This window comes from Cervus canadensis, chromosome 18, assembly GCF_019320065.1.
Source record: "Cervus canadensis isolate Bull #8, Minnesota chromosome 18, ASM1932006v1, whole genome shotgun sequence".
NCBI classification, from domain to species: domain Eukaryota; kingdom Metazoa; phylum Chordata; class Mammalia; order Artiodactyla; family Cervidae; genus Cervus; species Cervus canadensis.
In genome coordinates, this window is record NC_057403.1 from 23,581,651 (window position 1) to 23,609,068 (window position 27,418).

The 27,418-nt window shown below is 53.5% G+C and overlaps 1 protein-coding gene across 2 annotated transcripts in view; it reads left to right on the forward strand.

Annotated features, from left to right (window-relative positions):
* The window catches only part of LOC122421498 (Fc fragment of IgG binding protein), a 42,293-nt gene that overhangs the window by 5,666 nt on the left and 9,209 nt on the right, over positions 1–27,418 (forward strand). For both annotated transcript variants that reach the window (XM_043437553.1, XM_043437552.1), the window contains exons 4-16: positions 4,270–4,840; positions 6,850–7,454; positions 11,059–11,626; positions 12,400–12,992; positions 14,229–14,823; positions 14,928–15,127; positions 17,008–17,149; positions 19,947–20,284; positions 21,359–21,932; positions 22,226–22,842; positions 23,433–23,976; positions 25,760–26,331; positions 26,665–27,238. In XM_043437553.1, the coding sequence (XP_043293488.1) occupies positions 4,270–4,840; positions 6,850–7,454; positions 11,059–11,626; positions 12,400–12,992; positions 14,229–14,823; positions 14,928–15,127; positions 17,008–17,149; positions 19,947–20,284; positions 21,359–21,932; positions 22,226–22,842; positions 23,433–23,976; positions 25,760–26,331; positions 26,665–27,238 (6,493 nt within the window). The remainder of the gene's footprint in view (positions 1–4,269; positions 4,841–6,849; positions 7,455–11,058; positions 11,627–12,399; positions 12,993–14,228; positions 14,824–14,927; positions 15,128–17,007; positions 17,150–19,946; positions 20,285–21,358; positions 21,933–22,225; positions 22,843–23,432; positions 23,977–25,759; positions 26,332–26,664; positions 27,239–27,418) is intronic.

The following is a 27,418-nucleotide window of genomic DNA, read 5'->3' on the forward strand; positions in this document are numbered from 1 at the left end:
CTGGGTGTCAGACCCCAGACCCAAGCTCTTTGCCATGGGGTGGAGGGTGCAGAGAAGTGGGCCAAGGGCGTGGGGGCTGGGGCAGGGGGATTTGAAAATCAGTGGCAGAACCTTAAACTTATGTTCAGCAATTCGATTTCTAAAAATTTGAAGAATGCTCAGAGATATGGTTAGAAAAACAGGTTTATGCCAATGTGTTTATATTATTATATCAAGAAGGCGGTGAGGGTGGGGGAGAGAAAGAAGACAAATATCCAAACAATGAGAATTTCTTAAGTGACCAAACACTAAAATTTTAGTGAGTACCTACTATGTACAGAGAAGGCAATGGCAACCCACTCCAGTACTCTTGCCTGGAAAATTGCATGGGCAGAGGAGCCTGGTGGGCTGCAGTCCATGGAGTCGTGAAGAGTTGGATACGACTCAGCGACTTCACTATGTGCTGGGTTTGTTTTTTCCCACTTTCTATTGTATTAATGCATTTAATGCTAACAGCAATCTATGCAGATAGGCACTATTAACACTTTTTGATGAGGAGGAAACTGAGATCCAGAGCAATGAATGACTACTCAAGGGCTTCGGGCTAGTAAGAGATGGAGCTGGGAACTCCAGCAGGGTGGCTCCCAAGCCTCCATCTTAACCTCTAGGCTATTCTGCCTCTGGTAAATGGGTCGCTACTCAGCCAATATAAATAACAGCAATCTAATAATAGGAAAATAAATGAGTGGTGATTTTTTTCCTCCTATATTGCTCTGAACATGTTTAAACATCCAGAAAGATTGAAATCGTTGTACAGTGAACACTCATTTAACATTTTACTCTTCTTAGTTCATCACACGTCTAACATCTGCCTATCCCTCTGTCCACTCAACAGTCCCTCTTTTTTAGTCACTTAATTTTTAAGTTATTTTTAATTGAAGGATAATTGCTTTACAATGTTGTGTTGGTTTCTGCTGTAACATGGTAAATCAGTCAAAACTATATGTCTATGCATATGTACATGGACATTTACATATATAACCCCTCCCTCGGGAGCCTCTCACCACTGCCCCCACAATCCCACCCCTCTAGGTCATCGCAGGGCACCAGGCTGGGCTCCCTGCGTTATGCAGCAGCTTCTCACTAGCTATCTGCTTGGCCTCTGGTAGTGTATACATGTCAATGCCACTTTCTCAATTGATCCCACCCTCTCCTTCCCCCACTGTGCCCACGAGTCTGTTCTCTATGTCTCTTACCTCCATTCCTTCACTGCAATTAGGTTCATCAGTACTGTTTCTCCAGATTCCATATATATGCTTTAATATATTATATTTGTTTTTCTTGACTTACTTTACTCTGTATAACAGGCTCCAGGTTCATCCACCTCACTACAACTGACTCAAATTTGTTCTTTTGCATTTGAAAGTAAGTTCTAGACATCAACACACGTCATCCCTAGAGATTTCAACATGTATACCATTAACTAGAATATAATATTTTTACATTTCTGTTTACTTTTGAGATAAAATTTAAACATAATGAAATTCACGCATCTTAAGTGGACAGTTCACTGAGTTTTGATAAATGTGCAAATCTAAGGTCTGTCAAGGTATAGAATGTTTTCATCCTTCTGAAAAAAATCCCTCATGTCCCTTCTCAAACAATGGCCAACCCACCCATAGAGGCAATCGTAGTTCTAACTTTTCTCCACCAGCGGTTACTTTTGCTGGTTCAAGAACTTCATAGTAACGGAATCAGCCAGTGCAAGAAGCCTTTTGTGGAAGGCTTCTTTAAGCTCAGCATAATAGTTTCAAGGTTCTTCCCTGTTGCTGCAATTAATTTTTTAATAGATAAAGCATTCACAGCTCAAAACAAGAAGGCACGTTGCGAAAGATCCTGCTTTTACCCCCATCTCCACCTGCTTTCCCCGGCTCCCCACAGGTAATGACTTTTACTGATTTCTTGAGTGTTCATCTAGGGTTTCTTTATGCCAATACAAGTAAATATAGACATACATTCTTACCTCTCCCCTTTGTTAGCAAACAGTACTGTACGTGGGCTCTGTTCTGCACTTGACGTTTTGCCCTGAACAGTGCATTCTGGAGCTGTTTCCTTATCAGTGGGGAGGGGGCCTCCTCTTTCCTTTCTATAGCTGCACAGCCTGCCATTGGCTGAATGCATCGTGGTTCCTTTAGCTCAGGCCCCTGTGATTGGATGCTGTGTTCATGATGGCAAGCAGTATTGCCCTGAATATTCCTTTTTTTAAGTTATAGTTTTTAATGGAGATCTCTTTTACAAAATTTATTTATTTGACTGAGAGGCATGTGGGGTCTTAGTTCCCCAGTCAGGGATCAAACCTGTACCCTCTGCATTAGAAGTGTGGACTTTTAACCACTGGACAGCCAGGAAGTCCCCATGAATATTCTTGTACTTCTCTCGTCTTGTGAGTGTGCAGGTGAATCTGTGAGATCAATAAGCGTGTGGATTAAAGCAGGTGTTTTTGAGGTCTAGATAGGCTGAGCACAAACTCCGGGGGACCTCAGATCCCTTGAACTTATGTCCAGGATCTTGCATGTGCTATGTAGTTTTTCAGAGAGATGAACTATTACTTTGTCAGATCCTTACAGAGGTCAGTGACTTAGCAAAGGTTTAGAGTTACAGGTAGAATGATGCTAGGATGCCCACAAGACTATTTTAGAGACAATAGGGGTTCATGAAATGGTGACTTCAGCATGGGCTCATTATTTTTAAAAAATGTATTTAAAGGTAGAAAAAGAAACTTGCATGATGCATAAATACATGTGTGCGTGTCTGTAGCAATATAGGTGGTTTTCTCTTTTCTCATTTTTGATCATGTGTATTTTGTAAGTCTTCTGTACTGAACAAATACTACTTGTGTCATGTAAAAATGAAGACCCCTGGTCTTAGGCAAGAGATGGATTTGGACAGTGGTCCCTGCACTGAGAGCCTGTGAATGTGGGCTGTCTCAATCACTGCCTGACATAGACTTGGACACATGGGAAGACTCAGGGAGGCATTGCTGACTGAATGAATGATGTCTCACCTTTGACCTTGCTCATGCTGTCATGTCTGTTACTCCTTTTTTTACACTCCATTTACTTGGCTAAGACAAGACTGTGTGAAGAAAGAATCAGAAAGAGATGCTCAGAGGAAAATGGTCCTGGGGACAGAGAGAATACACTCCTTATCTCCCAGCTGGACTCTCTGTCTCCACTAAGGACATTTGCAAAGAAACATCTCTCTCCCTCCTGGTTTTTGTGGCTCTCTCTCTCCCTGGTCCTTTACAGCTCAGTTCAGTGTCCCTTCCTCCAGGAAGCCTCTCCTGACCTGAAAATTTAGGTCTGGTCCTTTCTCTAGGCTCCTGCAACCTCTTATTCCTCCATCGTCCCAGCCCTGATCACTCTGATCTGTCACTATCTAGTGACAGGTCTGTCTCCCCCAGTGGAGTGGGATCTGGTCATCAGTGTATCTCCAGGGTTCTCCCAGGCCAGGGCCAAGTCCAGAGTTAGTGCCCAGTGAATGTTTATTTAATACAGCAGTGCCTAATTCACTTACTGAGCGCCTGCTATTCTGCTAGGTACCGTTCTAGTATCTGGAGATGAAGCAGTGATTGAAAGAGACCAAAACCCCTGTCCTGTGGAGCTGACAGTCTAGTCAAATTAGGGACAATAAACATCAGATTAGTGCTTCTCTGGTGGCTCAGTGGTAGAAAACTCGCCTGCAAAGGCAGGAGATGTGAGTTCGATCCCTGGGTTGGGAAGATCCCCTGGAGGAGGAAATGGCAACCCACTCCAGTATTCTTGCCTGGGAAATCCCGTGGACAGAGGAGTCTGGTAGGCTACAGTCCGTGGGGTTGCAATGAGTTGGACGTGACTTAGTGAGTAAGCAGCAATAAGCATCAGATAGTTGTTGCAGATGGCATTTTAGAAAGTTAGAAACTAGAGGGAAAAAATAGAGCAGAGAAAGGGAACAGGAACCAGGGAGGAGTTGCCATATAAAATGGAGTGGTCAGGGATGGCCTCCCTGAGATAGTGACATTTGAGCAAAGTCTTTGTAAGAGGCAAGGGAGTGAGCCATGTGTATTTCTAGGAAAAGAACCTTTTGGGCCAAGGAAAAGGCAGGAGCAAAGATCCTGAAGCTTGACGGGTGGCACTAACAGGAGGGAGGAATCCCCACGTGGCTAGAAGAGGGACACGCGTGGGAGGAGATGAGGGGCTGAAGGCCAGACCACACGGGGACCTGACCCTCCTCTCCTCGTTCCCTCTGCAGATCGACAACCAGCGCTCACGCCTGCCTGCCTCCCTGAATGAGGGACGCCTGCGAGTGTACCAGAGCGGAACACGGGCTGTGGTGGAGCTAGATTTCGGGCTGGTGGTCAGCTACGACTGGGATGCCCAGCTGGCACTCAGCCTGCCCGTGCGCTTCCAGGGCCAGGTGTCCGGACTGTGTGGCAACTATAACGGTGACCCCACTGATGACTTCCTTACACCTAACCTGGAGCAGGCTCCCAATGCTGTGGAGTTTGCCAGCAGCTGGAAGCTGGATGACGGGGACTACCTCTGTGAGGATGGCTGCCAGGAAAACTGTCCTGCCTGCACCCCAGACCAGACCCAGCAGTATGAGGGCAGTCGTTTCTGTGGCATGCTGACCCAGCTCAACGGCCCCTTCGCTGTCTGTCACGAGGCCCTAAACCCCCAGCCCTTCCTGAAGGAATGTGTGTATGACCTGTGTGTGGTCAACGGGGACCGAGCCAGCCTGTGCCGTGGCCTCAGTGCTTATGCCCAGGCCTGTCTGGAGCTTGGTATCTCTGTCGGGAGCTGGAGGTTGTCAGCCAACTGCCGTGAGTGATACCCTGGGGGGGGGGGGGCGCTGGGAGCACATGGTAGGAGGCAGGGGTGCCCCCTGCATCTGAGCATTGACTGTGGTTCAGCCTGGAACTGGATGATGCCAGGGACACAGCAATGGCCAAGATGGCCAGGCTCTGCCCACAGTGAGCCTAAAGTTGAAGCAAATGTATCACTAGACAGTGATGGTCCAGAGTGGTCAGGGCTGGGATGAGGGAAGTTCAGAGGGGCTATGTGAGACCAGAGAAGCTTCCTGACTCAGCCTGTGGGGTGAAGGAGGATCTCCTAGAGAAAGGGATGCCCAATCTGAAGCCTGTAGAAGGAATTAGAACTAGATGGAAAAGCGGGGGGCAAGAAATGGACTATAAGCTGAGAGAAGGACATGTGCAAACACTTGGCATGAGGTGTCCCAAAGCCGACATGTGAATATCACTTCACTTGTAACCCTTCCATAACTCCCCAGCATCTTCTGGGTAAAGTCCAAGCTTCATAGCCAGGTATCCATTCACTGAATCATTCATTCACTTATATATTCATCCATTCATTCATGCATCCCCTAAACCCCTATCTGGCTCCACCCCTGTGTTGGTGATGGGCATGTGGGGACCAACACACACCTGTCTCTGCCATTGTGAGGCTCCCAGAGAAATGTTCAGGAGGCAGAAAGCCTAGGGCAGGAAGGAGGAGAAGCCTTCCAGGTTCAGGACCTGAGACAGGGACTCCGGAGAGGCATAAGTCTGAGGGAGACACTGGGGCCATTTGGGGTTTGTCTTGGTCACTGTTTGTGTCCTCACTGCCCAGTAAACACCACCACCATACCATCACAACCACCACCACTGAGTTTCCCAATGCCTGGTGCAAAAGAGGAACCAGTGCATTCATTTATCTCCCCATTCATTATCTCCCCAGTTTTCACAGTATTTCCTGGGCATCTCTTGTGCTCCAGGCCCTGTCCTTGGTGCTGGAGATTCCACCATGTTTGAGACAGATCAGGTCCCCACTCTCACAGAATTTATAGTCCTAGCAGGGGAGACAGACAGTAAGCTGTAAACTGTGGAATATCATCAGAGAGCAAAGAAACAGAGTTTATGGGATAAGAGTAAATGGGAGACTCAGGAGGAGAGGGATCAGGGAAGACCTTTGTGAGGGGGTGCCTTTGGAGCAGAGACCAGGATTAGGCAACAGAGTGAGTTAGCAATGACGCTCTGCATGGGGTGTCTCTACATAGAGGAGACTATTATTATCCCATTCTAATGATGGGGAAACTGAGGCACAGGGAGGTTGGAGGTGTTTGCTCATAATCACACAGCTAAGAAGGGGAGAGCTGGGATTTGAACCCAGGCCATCTGGGTTCCAGGAACCTTCTCTTAACTGCATGCCTTCAATGAGGAAAGGCTAATACAGTACAGGCAGAGGGGAAAAGGAGAGGGGGGAGTGTGAGGACCAGAGAGGAGGCCACCGTGCAGAGGTGGAGAGAGCCAGAGGCAGACTGAAAGGAGGAGATGAGGACAAGGAGGTGAGGGGGAGCAGACCGTGGGACCTGGGGAGCCTCATGGGCCAATAGGAGGACTCTGGCTTTTAACCTGAGCAAGACGGAGCCACCAGAGGGCTCTGAGCAGGAGAGGGGAGTCAAGTGTTCACAGACCCCTCTGGCTGCAGGTGAGGAACAGGATGAGATGTAGGATGGAAGCAGCCGGGAGACCAGGCAGGAGACCAGGAAGGAGGCCGCTGGAGCAGACAGGACCAGGGTGGGGACTGTGGTGCAAGGAGAAAGGTCAGATTCTGGATTGCTCCTGAAGATGGAGCTCACAGGATTTGTGGACAACTTGGTTGTTCAGCATATAAAGGGGAGGGAGTCAACTACATCTCAGGTTTGGGGCCTGCCGCCCCCAGAAGGATGGGCATGCCATTAACTAAGATGAGGAGCCGTGGGTACGCCGTGGCTTGGGAAGGGAGGACCTGGCACGTTCCCACAGGCCTGACCCACCCTCCTGTGTCCCCGCAGCCCTGTCCTGCCCAGCCAACAGCCGCTACGAGCTCTGCGCCCCGGCCTGTCAAGCCTCCTGCAACCCCGAGGCGGCGCCGTCCAACTGCTCGGCGCGCCAGTGCGTGGAGGGCTGCGTGTGCCTCGATGGCTTCGTGCAGAGCGGCGGCGCCTGTGTGGCGGCCTCGTCCTGCGGCTGCACCTACGAGGGCCGCCCGCTCGCGCCCGGCCAGGAGGTGTGGGCCGACGACACTTGCCAGCGGCGCTGCACCTGCGACGCCAGCACCGGCCAGGTGCGCTGCGCTGACACGCAGGGCTGCCCGAAGGGCGAGCGCTGCCTCGTCCAGAACGGCCTCCAGGGTTGTTACCCCAACCGCTTCGGAACCTGCGAGGGGTCCGGGGACCCGCACTACGTGAGCTTCGATGGGCGACGCTTCGACTTCATGGGCACCTGCACATACCTGCTGGCCGGCTCCTGTGGCCAGGCCTCAGGGCTGCACACCTTCCGGGTGCTGGTGGAAAACGAGCATCGGGGTAGCCAGACCGTGAGCTACACGCGCGCCGTGCGAGTCGAGGCCCTCGGCGTGAAGGTGGCCGTGCGCCGGGAGTACCCTGGCCGAGTGCTGGTGAGCGAGGGGCACCGGAAGCGGGGTGGAGGGGCCGGAATCCCTCTTAAAGAGGATGGGTCTGGTGGAGGATGGGGGTCTGTTAGAAGACCTGGTGGTCAGTAGTTAGGGCTGCCCCCGCCTCCAAGCTGGGCAGTGCTGCCTCTTCCTGGCTGTGTCTCTGTCTCTTGGAGCCTCAGTTTTGTCCTCTGACAAATGGGATAATAAGATGGTGCCTCCCCAGTGGCTGTCGCTTTATAAGGTGTTTGTGGATATTTGTCCAGTTGTTACTTGCAGAATGTTTAAAAGAGGCGTTGGCACCCAAGTATTCAGTAAATGTTGACTTAATGTTTTATTGCTATGAACCCTCCAAAGGTAAAGATTTGGGCATTCTCTGGAGGACAATTGATATTCAGATAGTAAGGTGACCTGAAAGGTCCAGAACAAAAAGTGTGTTGGCGAGGAGGGGTTGCAAGGTGTGGGGGCTGCTTACAAATGGGCCCACAGGTCATAGGTTTCTGGACAAAGGGTTCTTAAAGAGACAACCACCCAGCGCAGAATCAAGAACCATCGGTTTTTCTCTTTAAAAAAGATAAAAATTGAGAAGTAGGATTTCTTAAGATTTACAGTGATAGTTGATAATTATTATTGAGCAGTTTGAGGCAGTGGCCCCTGCCTTAGGGAGGAGAATGAATTGGAAATGGAAAACCAAGAGAGTGTTCCATGTGCCAGACACTGCACTAAACCCTTTATAGGCCTTAATCTGTAAGCCTCAGAACAGCCTTATAGTAAAGGAAATTCTGCCCACAAAGCCTAGTGTTTGAAATAGGGAAATTGTAGCTAAACAGAAGGCATAATTATTAATATTTATATTCTCATTTATCTGAGATGACATTTAAGCTGAGTCTTGAACAATAATAGCCAGTATGTATACATATATATAGACAGATAGAGATATGCATGCATTATACTCACTCAGTTGTGTCCGACTCTTTGCGACCTCGTAGACTATAGCCCACCAGGCTCCTCTGTCCACAGGATTTCCCAAGCAGGAATACTGGAGTGGGTTGCTACTTCCTTCTCCAGGGGATCTTCCGACCCAGGGATCTAACCTGCATCTCTTACAGCTCTTGCATTGGCAGGCAGATTCTTTATCACTGAGCCACTTGGGAATAATTTACTTCTATGTGTTAAATGCTTGATGTACAGTAACTCACTTGTTAACTTCTGTAACTACACTGTGAGGTAGCTAGTGTTGTTAGAGGAGAAAGCTGAGGCACAGAGAAGTTAAGTCATCTATTCAAGGTCACACAGCTAATGAGTGGCAGAGTCAGGATTTGAAGCCGGGCTGTCTGGCACCAGAGTCCATACTCTTAACCTCTACATTCTATTGCTTTTCCTGAATAAATAGATGGAACAGGCAGGGAGGGAAGTGGATGGAAGAGTGTTCCAGGGAGAAGGAACAGCAATTGCAAAGGCTCTGAGGCAGGAACAAACATGAGGGGTAGAGGGACAGCAGGGAGGCCAGCGGGGCTGGAATGGGAAGAGGGAGGGCGAGGTGGGGGGTGATGTCGGGGATGGTTGTGATGGAGGTTTCTGGTTTAATCTGAAACCTGAAGGATGAGGAAGAAGCCACCAGGTGAAGAGTGGTGGTTGCCAGGCAGAGGGAACAACAGGTGCCAAGGCTGAGGCTGGACTGAGCTGAAGAACAGCAGGGAGCCAGAGGCTGCACCTGAGAGAGGGAGGCTGGAGAGATAGGGTAGGGAGGTTGGTGGGAGATGAGGTCAGAAAAGGGGGCAAGCAGGGCCTGGTGGGTAGAGGACTTGATTTTAAACTGAGATGTGAAGGATAATGGGCAGGCAGCCAGACCAAGAATGAGGATGTGGGAGAGAGCAGGTATGTTGCAAGCATAGCATACAGTTAAGTGCAAAGGCCCTGAGGCTGGGCTGAGCTTGTGAGTTCAGGAGACTGTCAAAATGCTTGCATGCAGACTTCCCTCGTGGTCCAGTAGTTAAGGCTCCATGCTTTCAAAGCAGGGGGCCTGAGTTTAGTCCCTGGTCAGGGAAACAGATCTTTCATGCCGCAACTAAGAACCTGCATGCCACCACACTATGGCCTTTTAGGCCATTCATTGTGAGAAGTTTGGATCAAGGCTGACACCTAGAAGGTGAAGTAGAGGTGGCTAAATAAAGAGTGATGGGTGGTATCCCAGGTATCTCAGGGAGAGGTCACAGCAAGTGCAAAGGCCCAGGGATGGGGGTGCACTTGATATGCTCTGGGAGACAGCAGGGAGCCTGAGTGAGGGAGGTGGGAGGTGGTGCCGGCCCAAGGAGCCAAAGTTAAGCAGGACGTTCTAGGGAAGGGGCTTAGATTTAAGCCAAGTCCTAAAGCATGGAAGGGAAGCAGCCAGGAGAAAAGTGGTAGGCGGTGTTCTTGGCAAAGTGAAAAACCCCTGAGTTAGACTAAACTAGGAGAGCTGGGCGACTATCAAAAATGCCAGCACCTTTGTCAGGAAGTGCCTCTTTCAACCACACCAGAGTTTATGCTAATTAGGTGATTGAGGGCAGGTCCCTAGGTAGCTTCAGAATGAAGGCTCAGTTGCCTGTCAGGAAAACCAAGGTGACCGAGGGTTGGAACTTTCAGTCCCCACCCTGGGCCTCCAGTGGGGAGACAGAAGCTGGAGACTGAGCTTAAGCAAGTGGCAGATGACTTCATCAACCCTGTGTACATAATGTAACCTCCATAAAAACTGAACAATGAGCGCTTCCTGGTTGGTGAACAGCAGTGTAGATACCTGGCAAGGAGGTGCACCCTGACCCGTGGGATAGAAGCTCTTATGCTTGGGACCCAATATTCCTATTTATCTGGCTCATCATTTGTATTGTTTATAATAAAACAATAATCATAAATGTAGTGGAAAAACGGTGGCTTCCCAGGTGGCACAGTGGTAAAGAATCTGCCTGTCAATGCAGGAGATGTGAGTTCTGTCCCCGGGATGGGAAGATCCCCTGGAGAAGGGAATGGCAACACACTCCAGTATTCTTGCCTGGGGAATCCCATGGAAGAGCCTGGAGGGCTACAATTCATGGGATCACAAAGACTTGGATATGACTGAAGTGACTTAGCACACATGCACGTAGTAGGAATAAAAAAAAGAAGAAAGAAAGCCAGTGTAAGTTAGGAGCAGAAAGAGCGAAGGAGAGAGTGGGAGAAAGGTTAGGTCAGGGAAGTAAGAAGGGAGACAGATCCTGCAGGTTTTGAAGGCCATGGGTTAGGGATTTAGATTTAAGCAAATACTTGAAGGATGAAGAGCTTCCCAGATGGCGCTAGCAGTAAAGAACCCTCCTGTCAGTACAGGAGATGTAAGAGACCTGGTTTCGACCCCTGGGTCAGGAAGATCCCCTGGAGGAGGGCATGGCAACCCACTCCAGTATTCTTGCCTGGAGAACCCCATGGATGGGGAGGTGGATGGTGTGCCAGGTAGAGGGGAATACCAAGTGCAGAGGCCCTGAGGGGCATCAGGAGAATAGCAAGGAGCCCAGAAGAGCCAGAGCTGAGTGAGTGAAGGGAGGGCCACAGAGCCTCGGCTACCCTGACCTCTTGGTCCTCTCCCATCTCTCCCCAGGTGGACGACATCCTTCAGTACCTGCCCTTCCAGGTGGCAGATGGGCAAATGCAGATGTTCCGCCAGGGCCAAAATGCTGTCATCCGCACAGACTTTGGCCTGACAGTCACCTACGACTGGAACGCCCATGTGACCGTCAAGGCGCCCACCAGCTACGCTGGGGCCCTGTGCGGGCTCTGCGGGAACTTCAATGAGGACCCATCTGACGACTTAGCTCTGAAGGGTGGAGGCCAAGCTGCCAACGCACTGGCCTTCGGAAATAGCTGGCAGGAGGAAACGAGGCCGGGCTGCGGAGCGGCCGAGCCAGGCGACTGTCCCAAGCTGGACTCCCTGGTGGCTCAGCAGCTGCAGAGCAAGAAGGAGTGTGGGATCCTCGCCGACCCCAGTGGTCCCTTCCGGGAGTGCCACCAAACGCTGGACCCACAGGGTGCTGTGCGCGACTGTGTCTATGACCGCTGCCTCCTGCCGGGCCAGTCCGGGCCTCTGTGTGACGCTCTGGCGGCCTACGCTGACGCGTGCCAGGCTGCCGAGGTCACCGTGCACCCCTGGAGGAGTGAGGAACTTTGCCGTGAGTACCGGGAGTGACAGCTGGGGGGCTCGGCCTTATGTACATTCATTAATGTCTAGATAGCATTAAGTCACTTAATTCTTATAACAGCTCCGTGAGGTAGGGGTGTGGTTATACCCATTTAACAGATGAGGAAACAGAGGTTTTTACTTCATTGTCACTAACTTACATTTAAATGGGCCATGTGTGGCTCTTGTATTGGACAGTGCAGAGAGACTTGATTGGGTTCAGTTTCAGGGTTTTTTGTTTTTGTGGAAACCCCCTGTTTTATAATCTGGGGTGGTGAGTTTGGAGCGAAAAATGGGGATTCTTTTTCATTGTTTTCTTTACCACCCTGGGCAACTATTTTAATTTTCTATAGAATTACTACTACTACCACTGATACTACATTACTGCTATAGAACAAAGAAGCTAAAAATACCGCATTCACAAATACACTGCATAGATTATAGAGACACATGCCTATGTATGTTAAAATATATATCACAGATCCACAACTTGTTACCAACTTGAATGAGGTCATTAAAGACAGTACAGATGTTAAATTGGACAGACCACAGTTAAATTGGAATAGAATCTTAATTATCAGGATTAGATTAACTGTGATGTAATGTTTCCTGGGCCCCACTGAACCAAGGGGCTCCTTGCCGCTGGACTGCTTATACCTGTGAGTGTGTGCATATGGGTGTGCACGTGTGTGTGTCGGGGGGGGGGGGTCTTTGGTGTCCCCAGGGAGCACGGCTGCTTCATCCTGATGGCCCCTTTCCCCGCAGCGCTGAGCTGCCCATCTCACAGTCACTACGAGGAGTGTTCCTACGGCTGCCCGCTGTCCTGCGGAGACCTCCCGGTGCCCGGGGGCTGTGGCTTCGAATGCAAAGAGGGCTGCGTGTGTGACGAGGGCTACGTGCTCAATGGTGAGTCCTGCGTGCCTGTGGCCTCCTGCGGCTGTGTGTACCAGGGCGCCTACTACCCGCCCGAACAGACCTTCTACCCGGGGCCCGAGTGCGATTCCCTTTGCTACTGCGAGGAGGGCGGGCTGGTGTCCTGCGTGCCATCCAGCTGTGGCCCTCACGAGGCCTGCCAGCCGTCCAATGGTGTCCTGGGCTGCGTGGCTGTGGGCTCTACCACCTGCCAGGCATCGGGAGACCCCCATTACACCACCTTCGACGGCCAACGCTTCGACTTCATGGGTACCTGTGTGTACGTGCTGGCTCAGACCTGTGGGACTCGGCCTGGCCTGCCCCAGTTTGCCGTCCTGCAGGAGAATGTGGCCTGGGGCAACGGGAAAGTCAGTGTGACCAAGGCGATCACCGTCCAGGTGGCCAACTACACCCTGCGGCTGGAGCAGAATCAGTGGAAAGTCACGGTGAGAACAGCCCAGAACGTGAAGGGGAGGGGTCTTCGGTAGAGGGCAGGTCTGTGCGCGGGGCGTGCACAGATCTCAGCTGAGGGGCAGGGGGCACAGAGCTCTGAGTAGATGTGGAGGGCATTGGGTCCCCCAGGAGAGGAGGTGCCAGTCAGAGCCTACAGTGGGGAACCAAGGAGGGTGGAGACCTTGGGGACCTGGGCCTTCTCCCATGTGGCTTAGTCTCCCCTCTCCTTGCCCTTTTTTTTTAAATTTGTTTAGTTATAACTGTGCTGAGTCTTCCTGGCTATCCACAGTCTCTCTAGTTGCGGCAAGTGGGGGCCACTCTTCTTGTGGTGCTCGGCCTCTCGTTGCAGTGGCTTCTCTTGTTTGGGAGCACGGGCTCTAGGGCGCAGGGCTTCATAGTTGTGACTCCCAGGCTCCAGAGCACAGGCTCAGTAGTTGTAGCACACGGGCTTGGGATCTTCTCGGACCCAAGACATTGAACCCGTGTCCCATGCATTGGAAGGCGGATTCTTTACCACTGAACCACTGTGGAACCACTCCCTGACCCTTGATTATCCCCTCTGGACATCCCCCCCAACCCCCTCCTCCCTTCCACTCCACCTTCCACTCCACCTTCCCCTCCACCTGCCCCTCCCTCCTGGTCTCTGCTGTCATAAGAGACTCTATTGAGACTGCCGTAACAACTCACCACCACCTTGGTGGCTTAAAACAATGGAAATTTATTCTCTCGCAGCTGTGGAGGCCAGAAGTCCAAAATCAAAGTATGGGCAAGAGACGCACCCCCCAGGGGTTCTGGGGGAGAACCCTCCCCCTCCTCCCACTGCTTCTGGGGGTTCCAGGTGCTCCTGGCTTGTGCCCCCATCGCTCCAGCCCCGTCTTCATTTTTCACACAGCCTTCTCCTCTGGGTTTGCCTGTACCTTCTCCTCTTCCTGCTCTTTTAGGGACATTTGTCATTGGATGTAGGGTCCACCCTAATCCAGGACGATCCCATCTCAAGATCTCTACCCTAATTACCTCTCCAAATACGGTCATATTCTGAGGTTCTTGGCAGACATATCTTTGGGGAGCCACCTATCAACCCACTATGAACCCTATTATTATGCCCATTTTACACATATGGAAACTAAGACCCAGAGAGGTGAGATCCCACAGATCTTCAGTATCAGGCAGGGGCCTGATCTAGGGTCTCGAAGTGTACCCTCTGAAGCCCGGCCTGTCCTCCCTCCCAGGTGAATGGCGTGGACAGGAGGCTGCCCGTGGTGCTGGACGAGGGCCGGATCCGTGTCTTCCAACACGGCTCCAATGTCGTGATCGAGACTGACTTCGGCCTGCGTGTGGCCTATGACCTCGTGTACAACGTGCGGGTCACCGTCCCAGGCAACTACTACCAGCAGCTGTGTGGCCTGTGTGGGAACTACAACGGCAACCCCAAGGACGACTTCCAGAAGCCGGATGGCTCGCAGGCGGGCAGCGCCAATGAGTTTGGCAACTCCTGGGAGGAGAAAGTGCCCAACTCACCCTGCCTGCCGCCCCCCACCTGCCAGCCGGGCAGTGAGGGCTGTGACTCAGAGCCGGAGTGTAAACCGGAGCTGCAGAACAAATACGAACAACAGGAGTTCTGCGGGCTCCTCACCAGCCCCACAGGGCCGCTGGCCGCCTGCCACAAGCTCCTGGACCCCCAGGGCCACTTGCAAAACTGTGTCTTCGACCTCTGTGTGGGCGGCGGCAACGAGAGCATTCTCTGCGACAACATCCACGCCTACGTGAGCGCCTGCCAGGCGGCTGGAGGCCACGTGGAACCCTGGAGGACGGAGTCTTTCTGTCGTGAGTGAGGGGCAGGGAGGGGGAGGTAGAGACAGGGAAGGGGCAGACCCTGGGCCCCACCACCTCTCACTCCCGGGGCCCTGACCTGCACCCCCTATTTGCAGCCATGCCGTGCCCCCCCAACAGCCACTACGAGGTCTGCGCAGACACCTGCTCCCTGGGCTGCTCCGCACTCAGCGCCCCCCCGCAGTGCCCAGAGAGCTGCGCAGAGGGGTGCCAGTGTGACTCCGGCTTCCTCAGTGACGGCCAAGGCTGCGTGCCCATCCAAGAGTGCGGCTGCTACCACAACGGCATCTACTACGAGGTAGGGACCCCGCTGTCCTGGGCAGAATGGGGGCTGCATTCTGGACGCCCCCCCTCCTACAGCCTGTCCATTTGGCCTCCTGAACGTCTCTCCCATCTGCTCCTCTTCCCCTCACATGGCCCCACCGTGGTCTAGTTTGTCCACTTTTGCTCCCTCTGGTCTACCATCCCCACAGTAGCAGGTAAGACCTTTGTAAATATGACCACAGGTCCCGCAACTTGAGGTCTTCCCATTTGGTGCCAGTGGTAAAGAACCCACCTGCCAATCCAGGAAATGTAAGAGACATGGGTTTGATCTCTGGGTCAGGAAGATCCCCTGGAGGAGGGCATGGCAACCCACTCCAGCATTCTTGCCTGGAGAATCCCCATGGACAGAGGAGCCTGGCGGGCTGCAGTCCATCGGGTCACAAAGAGTTGGAAATGACTGAAGTGCCTTGGCAGACATGCATATACCCACAACTTGAAACCCTCCCCTGGTTCTTCAGGTCAAGTTTTGGCTTTGTATCCCAGGTGTAGATTTCGATTTTGTTATATCAGAGGCTGACTCCCTCTGTGTCCCTCTCCCGTGCTCAGAGTTACTGCTTTTCCTTTGAACAAGTGTTATGTAAAGTCTGTCTCTCTTAAAGGTCTGAGAGCTCTGTCAGGGCAAGAATCCTATGTGTTTTCCTCCTCATATGAATAACAATAGTACTACAGCAAACAGGTAGATGGTGCTTGCTGTGTGCCAGTTACTACTTTAAGTGCTGTGTAAACAATACACACATGTGTGTGTGTTAAGTCACTTCATTTGTGTCCAACTCTTTGCGACCCTATGGACTGTAGCCGACCAGGCTTCTTTGTCCATGGGATTCTCTAGGCAAGAATACATGAGTGGGTTGCCATTTCCTTGTCCAGGGGATCTTCCCGACCCAGGGGCAGAACTTGCATCTTTTACATCTCCTACATTGGCATGCAGGTTCTTTACCACTAGCACCACCTGGGAAGCCCACAGTATACATGCATTTTATTTATTCATATATAATATATATATTATAATGTTATATATAAACCTTTTACTATAAAAATTTTCACACTGCCAAACGTCAAGGGACCAGTATAATAAATCTCCATGTACCCGTCACTCAGCTTCAAAAATAATCAACATTTTCCCAGTCTTGTTTCATCTCTACCCCTGTTTCCTCTCCAGTCTGGATATTTAAAGGAAATCCCTTTTCATTTCATCTGTACTTTATATGTATTATTAACTCAGTTATGCTTTAACAGGGCTTCCCTGATGGCTCAATGGTAAAGAACCTGCTTGCCAATGCAGGAGATGTGTGTTTGATTCCTGGGTTGGGAAGATCCCCTGGAGGAGGAAATGGCAACCCACTCCAGTATTCTTGCCTGGGGAAAGTTCTATGGACAGAGGAGCCTGGCAGGCTACAGTCCATGGGGTTGCAAAAGAATCAGATTAAGACTTAGCGACTAAACAACAACATACTTTAATAAGTTGGTGCTATTACTACCTGCAACTTACAGGTGAGGAAACTCAGGCATAATGAGGCTCAATTTGTGCAGAGTGATGTAACTTGGAAAGAGCAGAAACCAGCTTCAGACCCAGGCAATCAGCTCCAGATCCTATGTTCTTAATTCCCACGTTACACCGTTTCTCTCATACGGAAGACAGTTAGTGGATATTTCAGAATAAATGAATGAGTAAATGAATGAAAGCGAATGAATGAATGAATTGGACCCCAAGGCCATGCTGTGCTTTAGTTTCACAGATAAAGGGCCACCCTGCCGGAAGATGTCCCTTTTACATCCTCTGGACTGCCTCTGCCTAGAACACTGCAGTTGCCAGAGTCAGCCCGGCCCTGACAGCCTTGTCTTCTGTCCCCACAGCCCGAGAAGGTGGTGCTCACTGAGAACTGCCAGCAGCAGTGCGTGTGCCAGCCTGGAAAAGGCCTGGTGTGCCAGAGCCACAGCTGCAGTGCCGGGCAGGTGTGCCAGCCCTCGGGAGGCGTCCTGAGCTGCGTCACCAAAGGTGCTGGGTTGGGGCCGGGGCGGGTGCAGCGAGGGGGACAGAGGACAGGGACTCCGGAGCTGAGGGTGGTGTCACCCGGGTCTTCATGGTGGCAGGCACAGAGGACCAACAACGGGAGTCTCAGACCTGGGCACCCGTAGGCTAGGATTCCCGGGGCCGGGGCAGCGGCCCTCCAGGCGGGGAGGCAGGGACTCTTATGGTAGAAAGCAGGCAGTGGGAACCCTCAGGAATAGGTTTCCCCAGACAGATGGCAGAGGCCCTCTGCATAAGGCAGAGACCAGAAAACTTCTTCTCTAAAGGGCCAGAGGGTAAATATTTAAACTTGCAGGCCATATGGTCTTTGTCCCTATTACTCAACTCTCGCTTTGCAGAATGCAATCAGCTGTAGACCAGGTAAGTGAAGGGGTGTGACTCCAATGAAATTTTATTTGCAGAAACAGGCAGCTGGCAGTGCATAGTTTGCTGGTCACTGGTATGCGGAATTAGGCTCACGGTTTCAGTCACCATCCCCAAGGGGCAGGGGAGACCGGGACCCACAGGGACAGAAAGCAGAGTCCTGATGCTCCCTAGTGGTCCAGTGGTTAAGACTTCGCCTTCCAGGGCAGGGGGTGTGCGCTCGATCCCTGGTTGGGGAGCTAAGATCCCACACACCTCTGGACCAAAAACACAGAAAGTAAAACAGAAGCAATAGTGTAACAAATAAAGACCTTTAAAAAATGGTCCACATCAAAAATATCTTAAAGAGAGAAAGCAGAGTCCTGAGGTCTCAGGCAGAGATCTCCTGAAGGCCAGGGTCTTGAATACAGCGCCTGCCTCAAGTGGAGGTTCAGGATTTATAGAGATACACCCTCACACAGTGACACCTCTCAGGATTAAGTCTGAGACACAAAGCCACCCCCCAGGACTGATTTTTTGGGTGAAGGGCAGAGAAAATTCCCTTATTCCTGAGGATAAATGGATATACCTCCAGGACTGACTGAGATATCGGGGCTCGTGGGCTGGATAACAGGAACTCCCAGGGACCCTGTTATCTTGGTCTGAATCCAAAAGGGAGACAGAAACCACACATGCTATGTCGCTTCAATCATGTCCAACTCTGTGCGACCCTATGGACTGTTTCCCACCAGTCTCCTCTCTCCATGGGATTTTCCAGCAATAATACTGGAGTGGGTTGCATTGCCCCAGTGCAAGTCTCCTGCATTGGCAGGCGGATTCTTTACCACTAGCGCCACCTGGGAAGCCGCACAGGAGCTTAAATAGGGAAAGTTTAACAGAATTCTTTGCTTGTATTAGAGATTGATTACTAAAGAACGCTAATGAACACAGGAAGAGTAGCTGTAGGGCGCAGCCCCCGCCCCAAAGGTCACAGCAGAGCACATAAGGAATTGGGACGACAGCCCCCATGTCAAGGCTGACAGGCAGATCTTATTGGAGGGTGGCAGACAGTTTGTGCAGGCTGGAGCTGGCAGGCGGGAAATCCCTAACTGGGGTGCTGGCGAACTCACTGGGAAGCCGCCTTCTGGGGTGCACAGGGAGACCAGCAGGGGCCAGTGGACCTCACTGAGCAGGCGCCCCACAAGCTGCTGGTGCCACTTGCCACCAGGAGCCCAGAGAGCAAAGCCTGCTAGAAGCAGAAGCCGCCCCTTCCTCCTGCGGTGACCCTCTAGCTCCCTCTACTGACGAAGCCCAACTCCACTGGAGGACTTGGAGCTAAGAAGCAGTCAACTGAAAACTGGCACATGGGGAGAGAGGTTTTAAGGCTGGGGTCTTGGGCCTAGAGGCTTCCCTGGTGGCTCAGTGGTAAAGAACTCATCAGTCAATGCAAGAGACGTGGGTTCTATCCCTGGGTTGAGAAGATCCCCTAGGGGAAGGAAATGGCAACCCACTCGAGTATTCTCGCCTGGGAAATCCCGTGGACTGGCGAGCCTGGTGGGCTACAGTCCATGGGGTAGCAAAAGAGTTGGATACAACTTAGCGACTAAACAACAGTAACAACTTGGGCATAGGGATTCCAAAAACTGGGCTCACTAATTCAGTGGCCCTAGGAAGGGAGTCCTAGACAAAGAGACCCTCGGAGGCAGGGCCTGAGGAATGAGATCTCCCAAGACCAGGCTCTCAGGCACAGCAATCCCAGGGAGATGGAGTCTGGAACAGAGGGCTTGCCAGGCTATGAGACTTAGAAAAAGGGACCCTGGGGACAGGCTCTCAAATGGTGGGACCTCTGAGGTTAGTTTCCCACCAGAAAGTTCATGCAGTACCTTGGTCTTGGGCGCAGAGACCCCCAAGACCTGGGCTCAGATGCGGTGGCCTCCAGGAGGCTGGGAGCCCAGGTGTGAGGGAACCTGGGCGCCAGGAACCCAGGACACAGAGGACCCTTGGCTGTGGGTGTCCTTAGGATGCCTGCAGGGCTGACATCACAGACACAGGCACCCCTGTGGTCTCAGACTTCAATCCTCTGGAGCTGAGATCTCAAGCAAGGGGACCCCAGAGCCTGGGTCACAGAGGTAGCGACTGGAACCTGTGTGTTGGCTGCAAGGACCTTGGGGCCTGAGTCTCAGAAGCGGGACCTTTGACAGGGTCTCAGACACAGCTTCAGACACGGGAGTAGGGGCACCCAGGGTCTGATCTCAGAAATGGCAGACTGGGGGCCAGCCTCTCAAATGGAAGGACCCTGGAACCTGGTCTTCCCCTGACCCCGCACCCCAGGAGCCCTCAGAGCTGGTGTCCCGGCTGATTCTGGGAAGAAACTGGCTTTCTGCCTGGCAGCCCCTCAAGGTCCTCTCTCCTCTGCCCCCAGACCCATGCCACGATGTGACGTGTCGGCCACAGGAGACGTGCCAGGATAAGAATGGCCAGGGCGTGTGCGTGCCCAACTACCAGGCCACGTGCTGGCTGTGGGGCGACCCACACTACCACTCCTTCGACGGCTGGAACTTTGACTTCCAGGGCACCTGTGACTATGTGCTGGCATCAACCAACTGCTCAGGGAACAATGCCCAGGGCCTGACACCCTTCACTGTCACCACCAAGAACGAGAACCGGGGCAACCCCTCTGTGTCCTACGTGAGGCTGGTCACCGTGACCACCCTCAACACCAACATCGCCATCCACAAAGGCGAGATCGGCAAAGTCCGGGTAAGGCTGGTCCCGAGTCCCCAGGTAGGGTGGGAAGGGTCCTGCCAGTCATAGGTGGGGAGCTCAGGGCTCTCTCTCTTCACTTGGTCCTGAAACAAAATAGCAAGAGCAACGATAATTACATCACCCCACTATTGGGAATTAAATGAGTCTAGCCCTTCATTAACGGCTTTAATGCAGGACTTCAGAATTTGCCTTTTTAGACATCTGGGTTTGAATCCACCCTGTCCTTATAAGATGTGTGATACTGGGCAAATGACTTGACTTGGTGGGCCTCAGTTTCCTCATCTGTGAAGTGGGGATCATAGCAGGCACTGCCCCACAGTGAGGTGATGCATGTAAAGTGCTCAGCTGAGGGTCTGACCCAGGTAAGCACCCTTGATTGTTTGCGAGGGAACAGATGAGAGGCCCCGAGCCTCGGACATGGAGAGAAATTCAAGGAGATCCAGAGAGAGCGAGATGGGCTGCCCTTTCTGTCCAGAATAGTGGAGATGCAGATTAATGGCAGCTCACAGGCAGAGAATGATTTATGGAACAGAGTAGGCACTCAATAAACAATGGTGAGTGAGTGGAAGAGATGGCCAGACACACAGGGATGCACAGGAAATAAGGAGAGAGGGGGGGGACTAGGTGAGTAAGACCCAGAAAAAGACCAGAGAGATGGACGCAGAGAAAGAAAGTAACACACACACAGATGCAGAGAGAGAGAACGCACTAGTGAGAGAGAAACAGAGAGGGAAGAGGACCCAGGGAAAGAGAAAGAGAGACAGAGTGAGGGAAACTCAGAGAGAGAGACCAGAGAGAGCGCAATAGGTCCATATGTAGAAAGAGAAAGACAGAGAGGGAAGAAGGGAGAGATGGAGAGCAAAAGAGAAACCCAGAAAAAGCCACAGGGTGGGCTTTCCTTCTCCAGGGCCTGGACTAGAGCAGATGTCCATAGTGTTTGTCAAATGACTCTATGAAAGGCAGTCATAAGGAAGGCCTTGGCAGGACGAGCGAGGGAGACAGGGGGCCAGATCTGGGCCTCCGCATCTCCAGTGAACTGGTTTGCCTCCCTCCCCCCTCTCCTCCCAGGTGAATGGTGTGCTGAGGGCGTTGCCTGTCTCCGAGGCCAACGGGCGGCTTTCAGTGACCCACGGTGCATCCAAAGCGGTGCTGGCCACTGACTTCGGGCTGCAGGTCACCTATGATTGGAACTGGCGCGTGGAGGTGACACTGCCCAGCAGCTACCACGGCGCCGTGTGTGGGCTCTGCGGGAACATGGACCGCAACCTGAGCAACGACCAAGCCTTCCCCAACGGCACCTTGGCCCCCTCCATACCCATCTGGGGCGGCAGCTGGCGGGTTCCAGGCTGGGACCCACTGTGCTGGGATGAATGTCAGGGGTCCTGCCCGACCTGCGCTGAGGACCGACTGGAGGAGTACGGGGGCCCCGGCTTCTGCGGCCCCCTGGTCCCTGGCTCCGGAGGCCCCTTCGCCGCCTGCCATGAGCACGTGGCCCCTGATAGCTTCTTCAAGGGCTGCGTTCTGGATGTCTGCCTGGGCGGTGGGGCCAAGGACATACTTTGCCAGGCTCTGGCTGGCTATGCTGCTGCCTGCCAAGCCGCTGGGATCGTCATTAAGGATTGGAGGACGGAGGCCGGCTGTGGTGAGCACTGGGGGCAAGGGTCCCGCCTCTTTGGAGCTGGTTTGATTTCATTCCAGTCCTTTTGGGTCTGTTTGTTTGTTTCTCTTTGTCTCGCTGTTTGTTTTTGTCTCTCGGTCTCTTGGCCCTTGTCTCTTGTGTCAGCCTTTGGTTGTCTATTTCTCCTCTTCTCATCCGCGGGTCTTCCGTTGTCTCTTATTCTGTCCCTCTCGGTCTCTGTCTGGCTTGTCCTACCCTATCCTCAGACCCCACCTCCTGACACCATTCTCTCTCTCTTTCTCTTCCTCCACCTACAGAGCTCCCCTGCCCAGAGAACAGCCACTACGAGCTCTGTGGCCCACCCTGCCCAGCCAGCTGCCCATCTCCCACGCCTAACACCACCCCTGCCGTATGTGAGGGCCCCTGCGTGGAGGGCTGCCAGTGCGACTCAGGCTTCGTGTTGAGTGCCGACCGCTGCGTCCCCCTGGAAGGCGGCTGTGGCTGCTGGGCCAACGGCACCTACCACGAGGCCGGCAGCGAGTTCTGGGCTGATGCCACCTGCTCCCAGTGGTGCCAATGCGGGCCCGGAGGTGGCTCACTGGTCTGCAAGCCTGCCAGCTGTGGGCAAGGTGAAGAGTGTGCCCTCCTGCCCTCAGGCCAGCAGGGCTGCCAACCTGTCAGCACAGCCGAGTGTCAGGCCTGGGGTGACCCCCATTATATCACCCTGGATGGGCACCGATTCGACTTCCAAGGCGCCTGCGAGTACCTGCTGAGTGCGCCCTGCCATGACCCACCCAAGGGGGCTGAGAACTTCACAGTCACGGTAGCCAACGAGCACCGGGGCAGCCAGGCCGTCAGTTACACCCGCACTGTCACCCTGCACATCTACGGCCACAGCTTCACCCTGAGTGCCGGCTGGCCCCGGCAGCTGCAGGTGAGCGGTCTGTGGACCAGCATGTGCCAGCCCTGGGGCTGCCTGGGATAGTTATGGGTCTGCCAATTCCCTGACTGCCTTTCACAGGCTAACGGGGCAGATGGAGGGATTCACAGTAGGGGGCTTGGAGCAGTGGCTTCCCCAACTCTGAGCCTTAGTTTACTCCTCTGTGAAATGGGTCTAAGAAAAGTATCTGCTTCAGAGGGTAGTGTGAAGAGCCAATACAAAAAAAAAAAATTAGTTCAGTCATGTCCATCTCTTTGCGACTCCACCAACGGTAGCCCACCAGGCTCCTCTGTCCATGGGATTCTCCAGGCAAGAATACTGGAGTGGGTTGCCATTTCCTTCTCTAGGGTATTTTCCCCACTCAGGGATCGAACCCAGTTCTCCTGCATGCAGGTGGATTCCTTACCACTGAGCCACCGTGGAAGTCGTTATTATTGCTACAACTAATAACTATTACAAGGAGGGGGAGGTGCCGCGCACAAGGTGTCTCCGCCCCCGCCCCCGCCCCCAGTAGATAGTGGAGTCAAGATTCGAACCTGTGCCTCCGACGTTCAGTAACCCCCACTCCCGCACCGCCCCTGCAGGTGGACGGCAAGCTGGTGGCCCTGCCCTTCCAGCTGGACTCCCGCGTGCACGCCTACTTGAGCGGCGCAGACGTGGTGGTGACCACAGCCTCCGGGATCTCGCTGGCTTTCGACGGAGACAGCAACGTGCGCCTGCGCGTGCCGGCGGCGTACGCGGGCGCCCTCTGTGGGCTGTGCGGGAACTACAACAAGAACCCCAACGACGACCTGGACGCTGTGGAGGGGAAGCCCGACCGCTGGCAAGTGGGCGGCGCCGCGGGCTGCGGAGAGTGCGTGCCCGGGCCGTGCCCCGAACCCTGCACGCCCGAGCAGCAGGAGCCCTTCGGCGGCCCAGACGCCTGCGGCGTGATTTCGGCCGCCGAAGGCCCGCTGGCTTCCTGCCACAGCCTCATTCCGCCCGAGCAGTACTTCCAGGCCTGCTTGCTGGACGCCTGCCAGGCTCAGGGCCATCCAGGAGGCCTCTGCCCGGCCGTGGCCGCCTATGTGGCAGCCTGCCAGGCCGCTGGGGCTCAGCTCGGCGAGTGGAGGCGGCCGGACTTCTGTCGTGAGTACTGATCCCTGCATGGGACACAGTGGAGTCTCTCCTCCTACCCTCTTCCCTGGGCCCTGAGACAAGCGCCTTCTCTGTGGGGAATAGGCACCAGCCCGCCTTCCCTTAGCCTATGAAAGAAATACCTTGGCATTCACACACTGTAATATTCCCAGTGACATACTGCAGTGGGAGAGACTCATACACGTGGTTAGAAACCCTGGGTCCAGTTGTTCAGTCCCTAAGTTGTGTCTGATTCTTTGTGACCCCGTGGACTACAATGCACCAGGCTTCCCTGTTCTTCACTACCTCTCAGAATTTGCTCAAACTCATGTCTGTTGAGTCACTGATGCCATTCAACCATTTTGTCTTCTGTCGTCCCCTTCTCCTCCTGCCTTCGATCTTTCCAAGCATCAGGGTCTTTTCCAGTGAGTTGGCTCTTCACATCAGGTGGCCAAAGTTTTGGAGCTTCTGCTTCAACATCAGTCCTTCAAATGGATATTCAGGGTTGATTTCCTTTAGGGTTGACTGGCTTGATCTCTTTGCTGTCCAAGGGACTCTCAAGAGTCTTCTCCTGTACCACAATTCGAAAGCATCAATTCTTTGGTGCTCAGCCTTCTTTATGATCCAACTCTCACATTTGTACATGACTACTGGAAAAACCATAGCGTTAACTAGATGGACCTTTGTCAGCAAAGAGATGTCCGTGTCCAGTCCAGTACACTGTTAGGATTCATGCACTCAGATAGACTGGGGTGACTGATCACCCCAGTAGATTCTCTCAGTTACCTCTGGTCAGAGAGACCTAGAGAGTTACACCTGGTCAGATGCCTCTGTTGTTGTTGTTGTTGTTTAGTTGCTCAGTTGTGTCTGACTCTTTGCAACCCCATGGATTATAGCTCTTCAGGCTCCTCTGTCCATGGAATTCTCCAGGCAGTAGTGGAGGGGTTTGTTATGTCCTTCTCCAAGGGATGTTCCCAACCCAGGGGTGGAACCCAGGTCTCCTGCATTGGCAGGCAGATTGTTTACACTGAGCCACCAGGGAAGCACCAGATGCCTCTAGACTGTTTTTGGTTTTTTTTTAAACAGAGTAATGCACAGGGTCAGATAGATTTCGTCTCATAACCTCAGACAGGGCCTCCTCTGGTTAGAGACACTTGGTCACATTTACACAGAGACACACGTAGGCAGATATACCTTTCTGGTGGAATCAGGACCCTGACATAGCCCCAGGAAGATACATACAGGTTCATGGTCAGAGAATCCTGGGCAGTTCCCCCTTGGGCAGATCTCTTGGTCACATTTATCCTGTCAGCTTCACCCAATGATATACGTGTGGTCAGAGTCACACACTGACAGACCCTGTCAGAGAGACTGTGAGAGGCTTCCAGACCAGGCATCCACAGGCAGGCATACTCAGATGGATTCATACCCTAAGATGCCTCTGGCCCTGTACCCCAGCAAGAGTCACACCCTGAGATACTCACGGTCAGTTCTAACCCTGCATATCTTGGTCAGATGTACGAAGTTGGACTCACCCAGTCAGACTGACTTGATCTTTAGAAATACTTGAGCTGGTTGACACACAGCCTGGCTGGAGAGACCTGCTTCCCAGATCCCCACACTGAATCCCCCGTTGGCTGTGCTGGGTCAGACGCACCACTCCGATCCCTGGACAGATTCACTCATGAGATATCCCAGGCAAAACACACAGGTTCACCCCGGCAGCGTCTCCCGCTCGGTGCCTTCCCGGCGTCGCCCTCCCTCAGCCCTGCCTCCTTCCCCTCTTGTCCCGCAGCCGCCCAGTGCCCTGACCACAGCCACTACCAGCTCTGCGGCGATTCCTGCCCCGTGAGCTGCCCCAGCCTCTCAGCGCCCGAGGGCTGCACGTCCACCTGCCGTGAGGGCTGCGTCTGCGACGCCGGCTTCGTGCTCAGCGGAGACGCCTGCGTGCCTGTGGGCCAGTGCGGCTGCCTTCACGAGGGCCGCTACTACCCGCTGGGCGAGACCTTCTACCCGGGCCCCGAGTGTGGGCGGCGCTGCCAGTGTGGAGCAGGCGGTCAAGTCAGCTGCCAGGAGGGCCAGACCTGCAGGCCCTACGAGGAGTGCCGGGTACAGGATGGTGTCCAGGCCTGTCACCCCACCGGCTGTGGCCGCTGCCTGGCCAACGGGGGCACCCACTACATTACCCTGGATGGACGCGTCTATGACCTGCATGGCTCCTGCTCCTATATCTTGGCCCAGGTCTGCCACCCACAGCCTGGGGACGAGGACTTTACCATCGTGCTTGAGAAGAATGCGGCTGGAGATCCCCAACGTGTGGTGGTTACTGTGGCCGGCCAGGTTGTGAGCCTGGCTCGGGGCCCACAGGTAAGTGGACCCCGCCTTACTCTTGGCGGGGGGAGGGTCTGAGGAGGAGAGGGCCTAACCTAGAGATTTTGAGAGAGAGATGAACCCAGTGCAAGGGGACTCTGAGGACATAGATCTGTCCTGGGGGCCTGAAGTAGACACGGCCCCAGCCTTGGGGATTGAGGAGACACTGTCAGCCTGGGGTCTCTGACGGGAACATACCCTGCCCTGGGAAGTCTCTGGGGGACATGGCCTCACCCCAGTGGAACTGAGAGAGAGAGAGAGTCTGTGGCCTGGGAGTCCGAGGAGACAGGCTAACCTGTGCTTCTCTGAGTCCCTGACCCTTCCATCCAGGTCACTGTGGATGGTGAGGCCGTAGACCTGCCCGTGGCTGTGGGCCACGTGCGGGTGACGGCCGAGGGCCGGAACATGGTTCTGCAGACAACCAAGGACCTGCGGCTTCTCTTTGATGGCGACGCCCACATCCTCATTTCCATCCCTTCGACCTTCCGTAACCGGCTCTGCGGCCTCTGTGGCAACTTCAATGGCAACTGGAATGACGACTTTGTCCTGCCCAGCGGTGACACGACCTCCAGCGTGGATGCCTTTGGAGCTGCATGGCGGGCTCCTGGCTCCTCCCAGGGCTGCAGCGAGGGCTGCGGACCCCAAGGCTGCCCCGTGTGCTCAGCAGAGCAGACGGCACCATACGAGAGCCTCGAGGCCTGCGGGCGGCTCCCGGACGCCAAAGGCCCCTTCTCAGCCTGCCACGCCGTGCTGAGCCCCTCTGAGTACTTCCGCCAGTGCGTGTATGACCTCTGTGCCCAGAAGGGCAACATCACCTACCTCTGCCGCAGCCTGGCAGCTTACACAGCAGGCTGCCAGGCTGCCGGCGTGGCCGTGAAGCCCTGGAGGACAGACAGCTTCTGCCGTGAGTGTCTGGGGACCCCTGGGAGGACTCCAGCTCGGGCTTGGTACCCCCTGTTGTGTCTGTATCTCAGGGGCAAGGCCCCAGTTCCTCCCTTAGCACACCCTGCTCTGGCTTCGCTCCTGCCCGGCTGACTGGCCCTTCTCAGACTCCTTTCAGGGGCCCCCTCTCCTGAAACCTTCT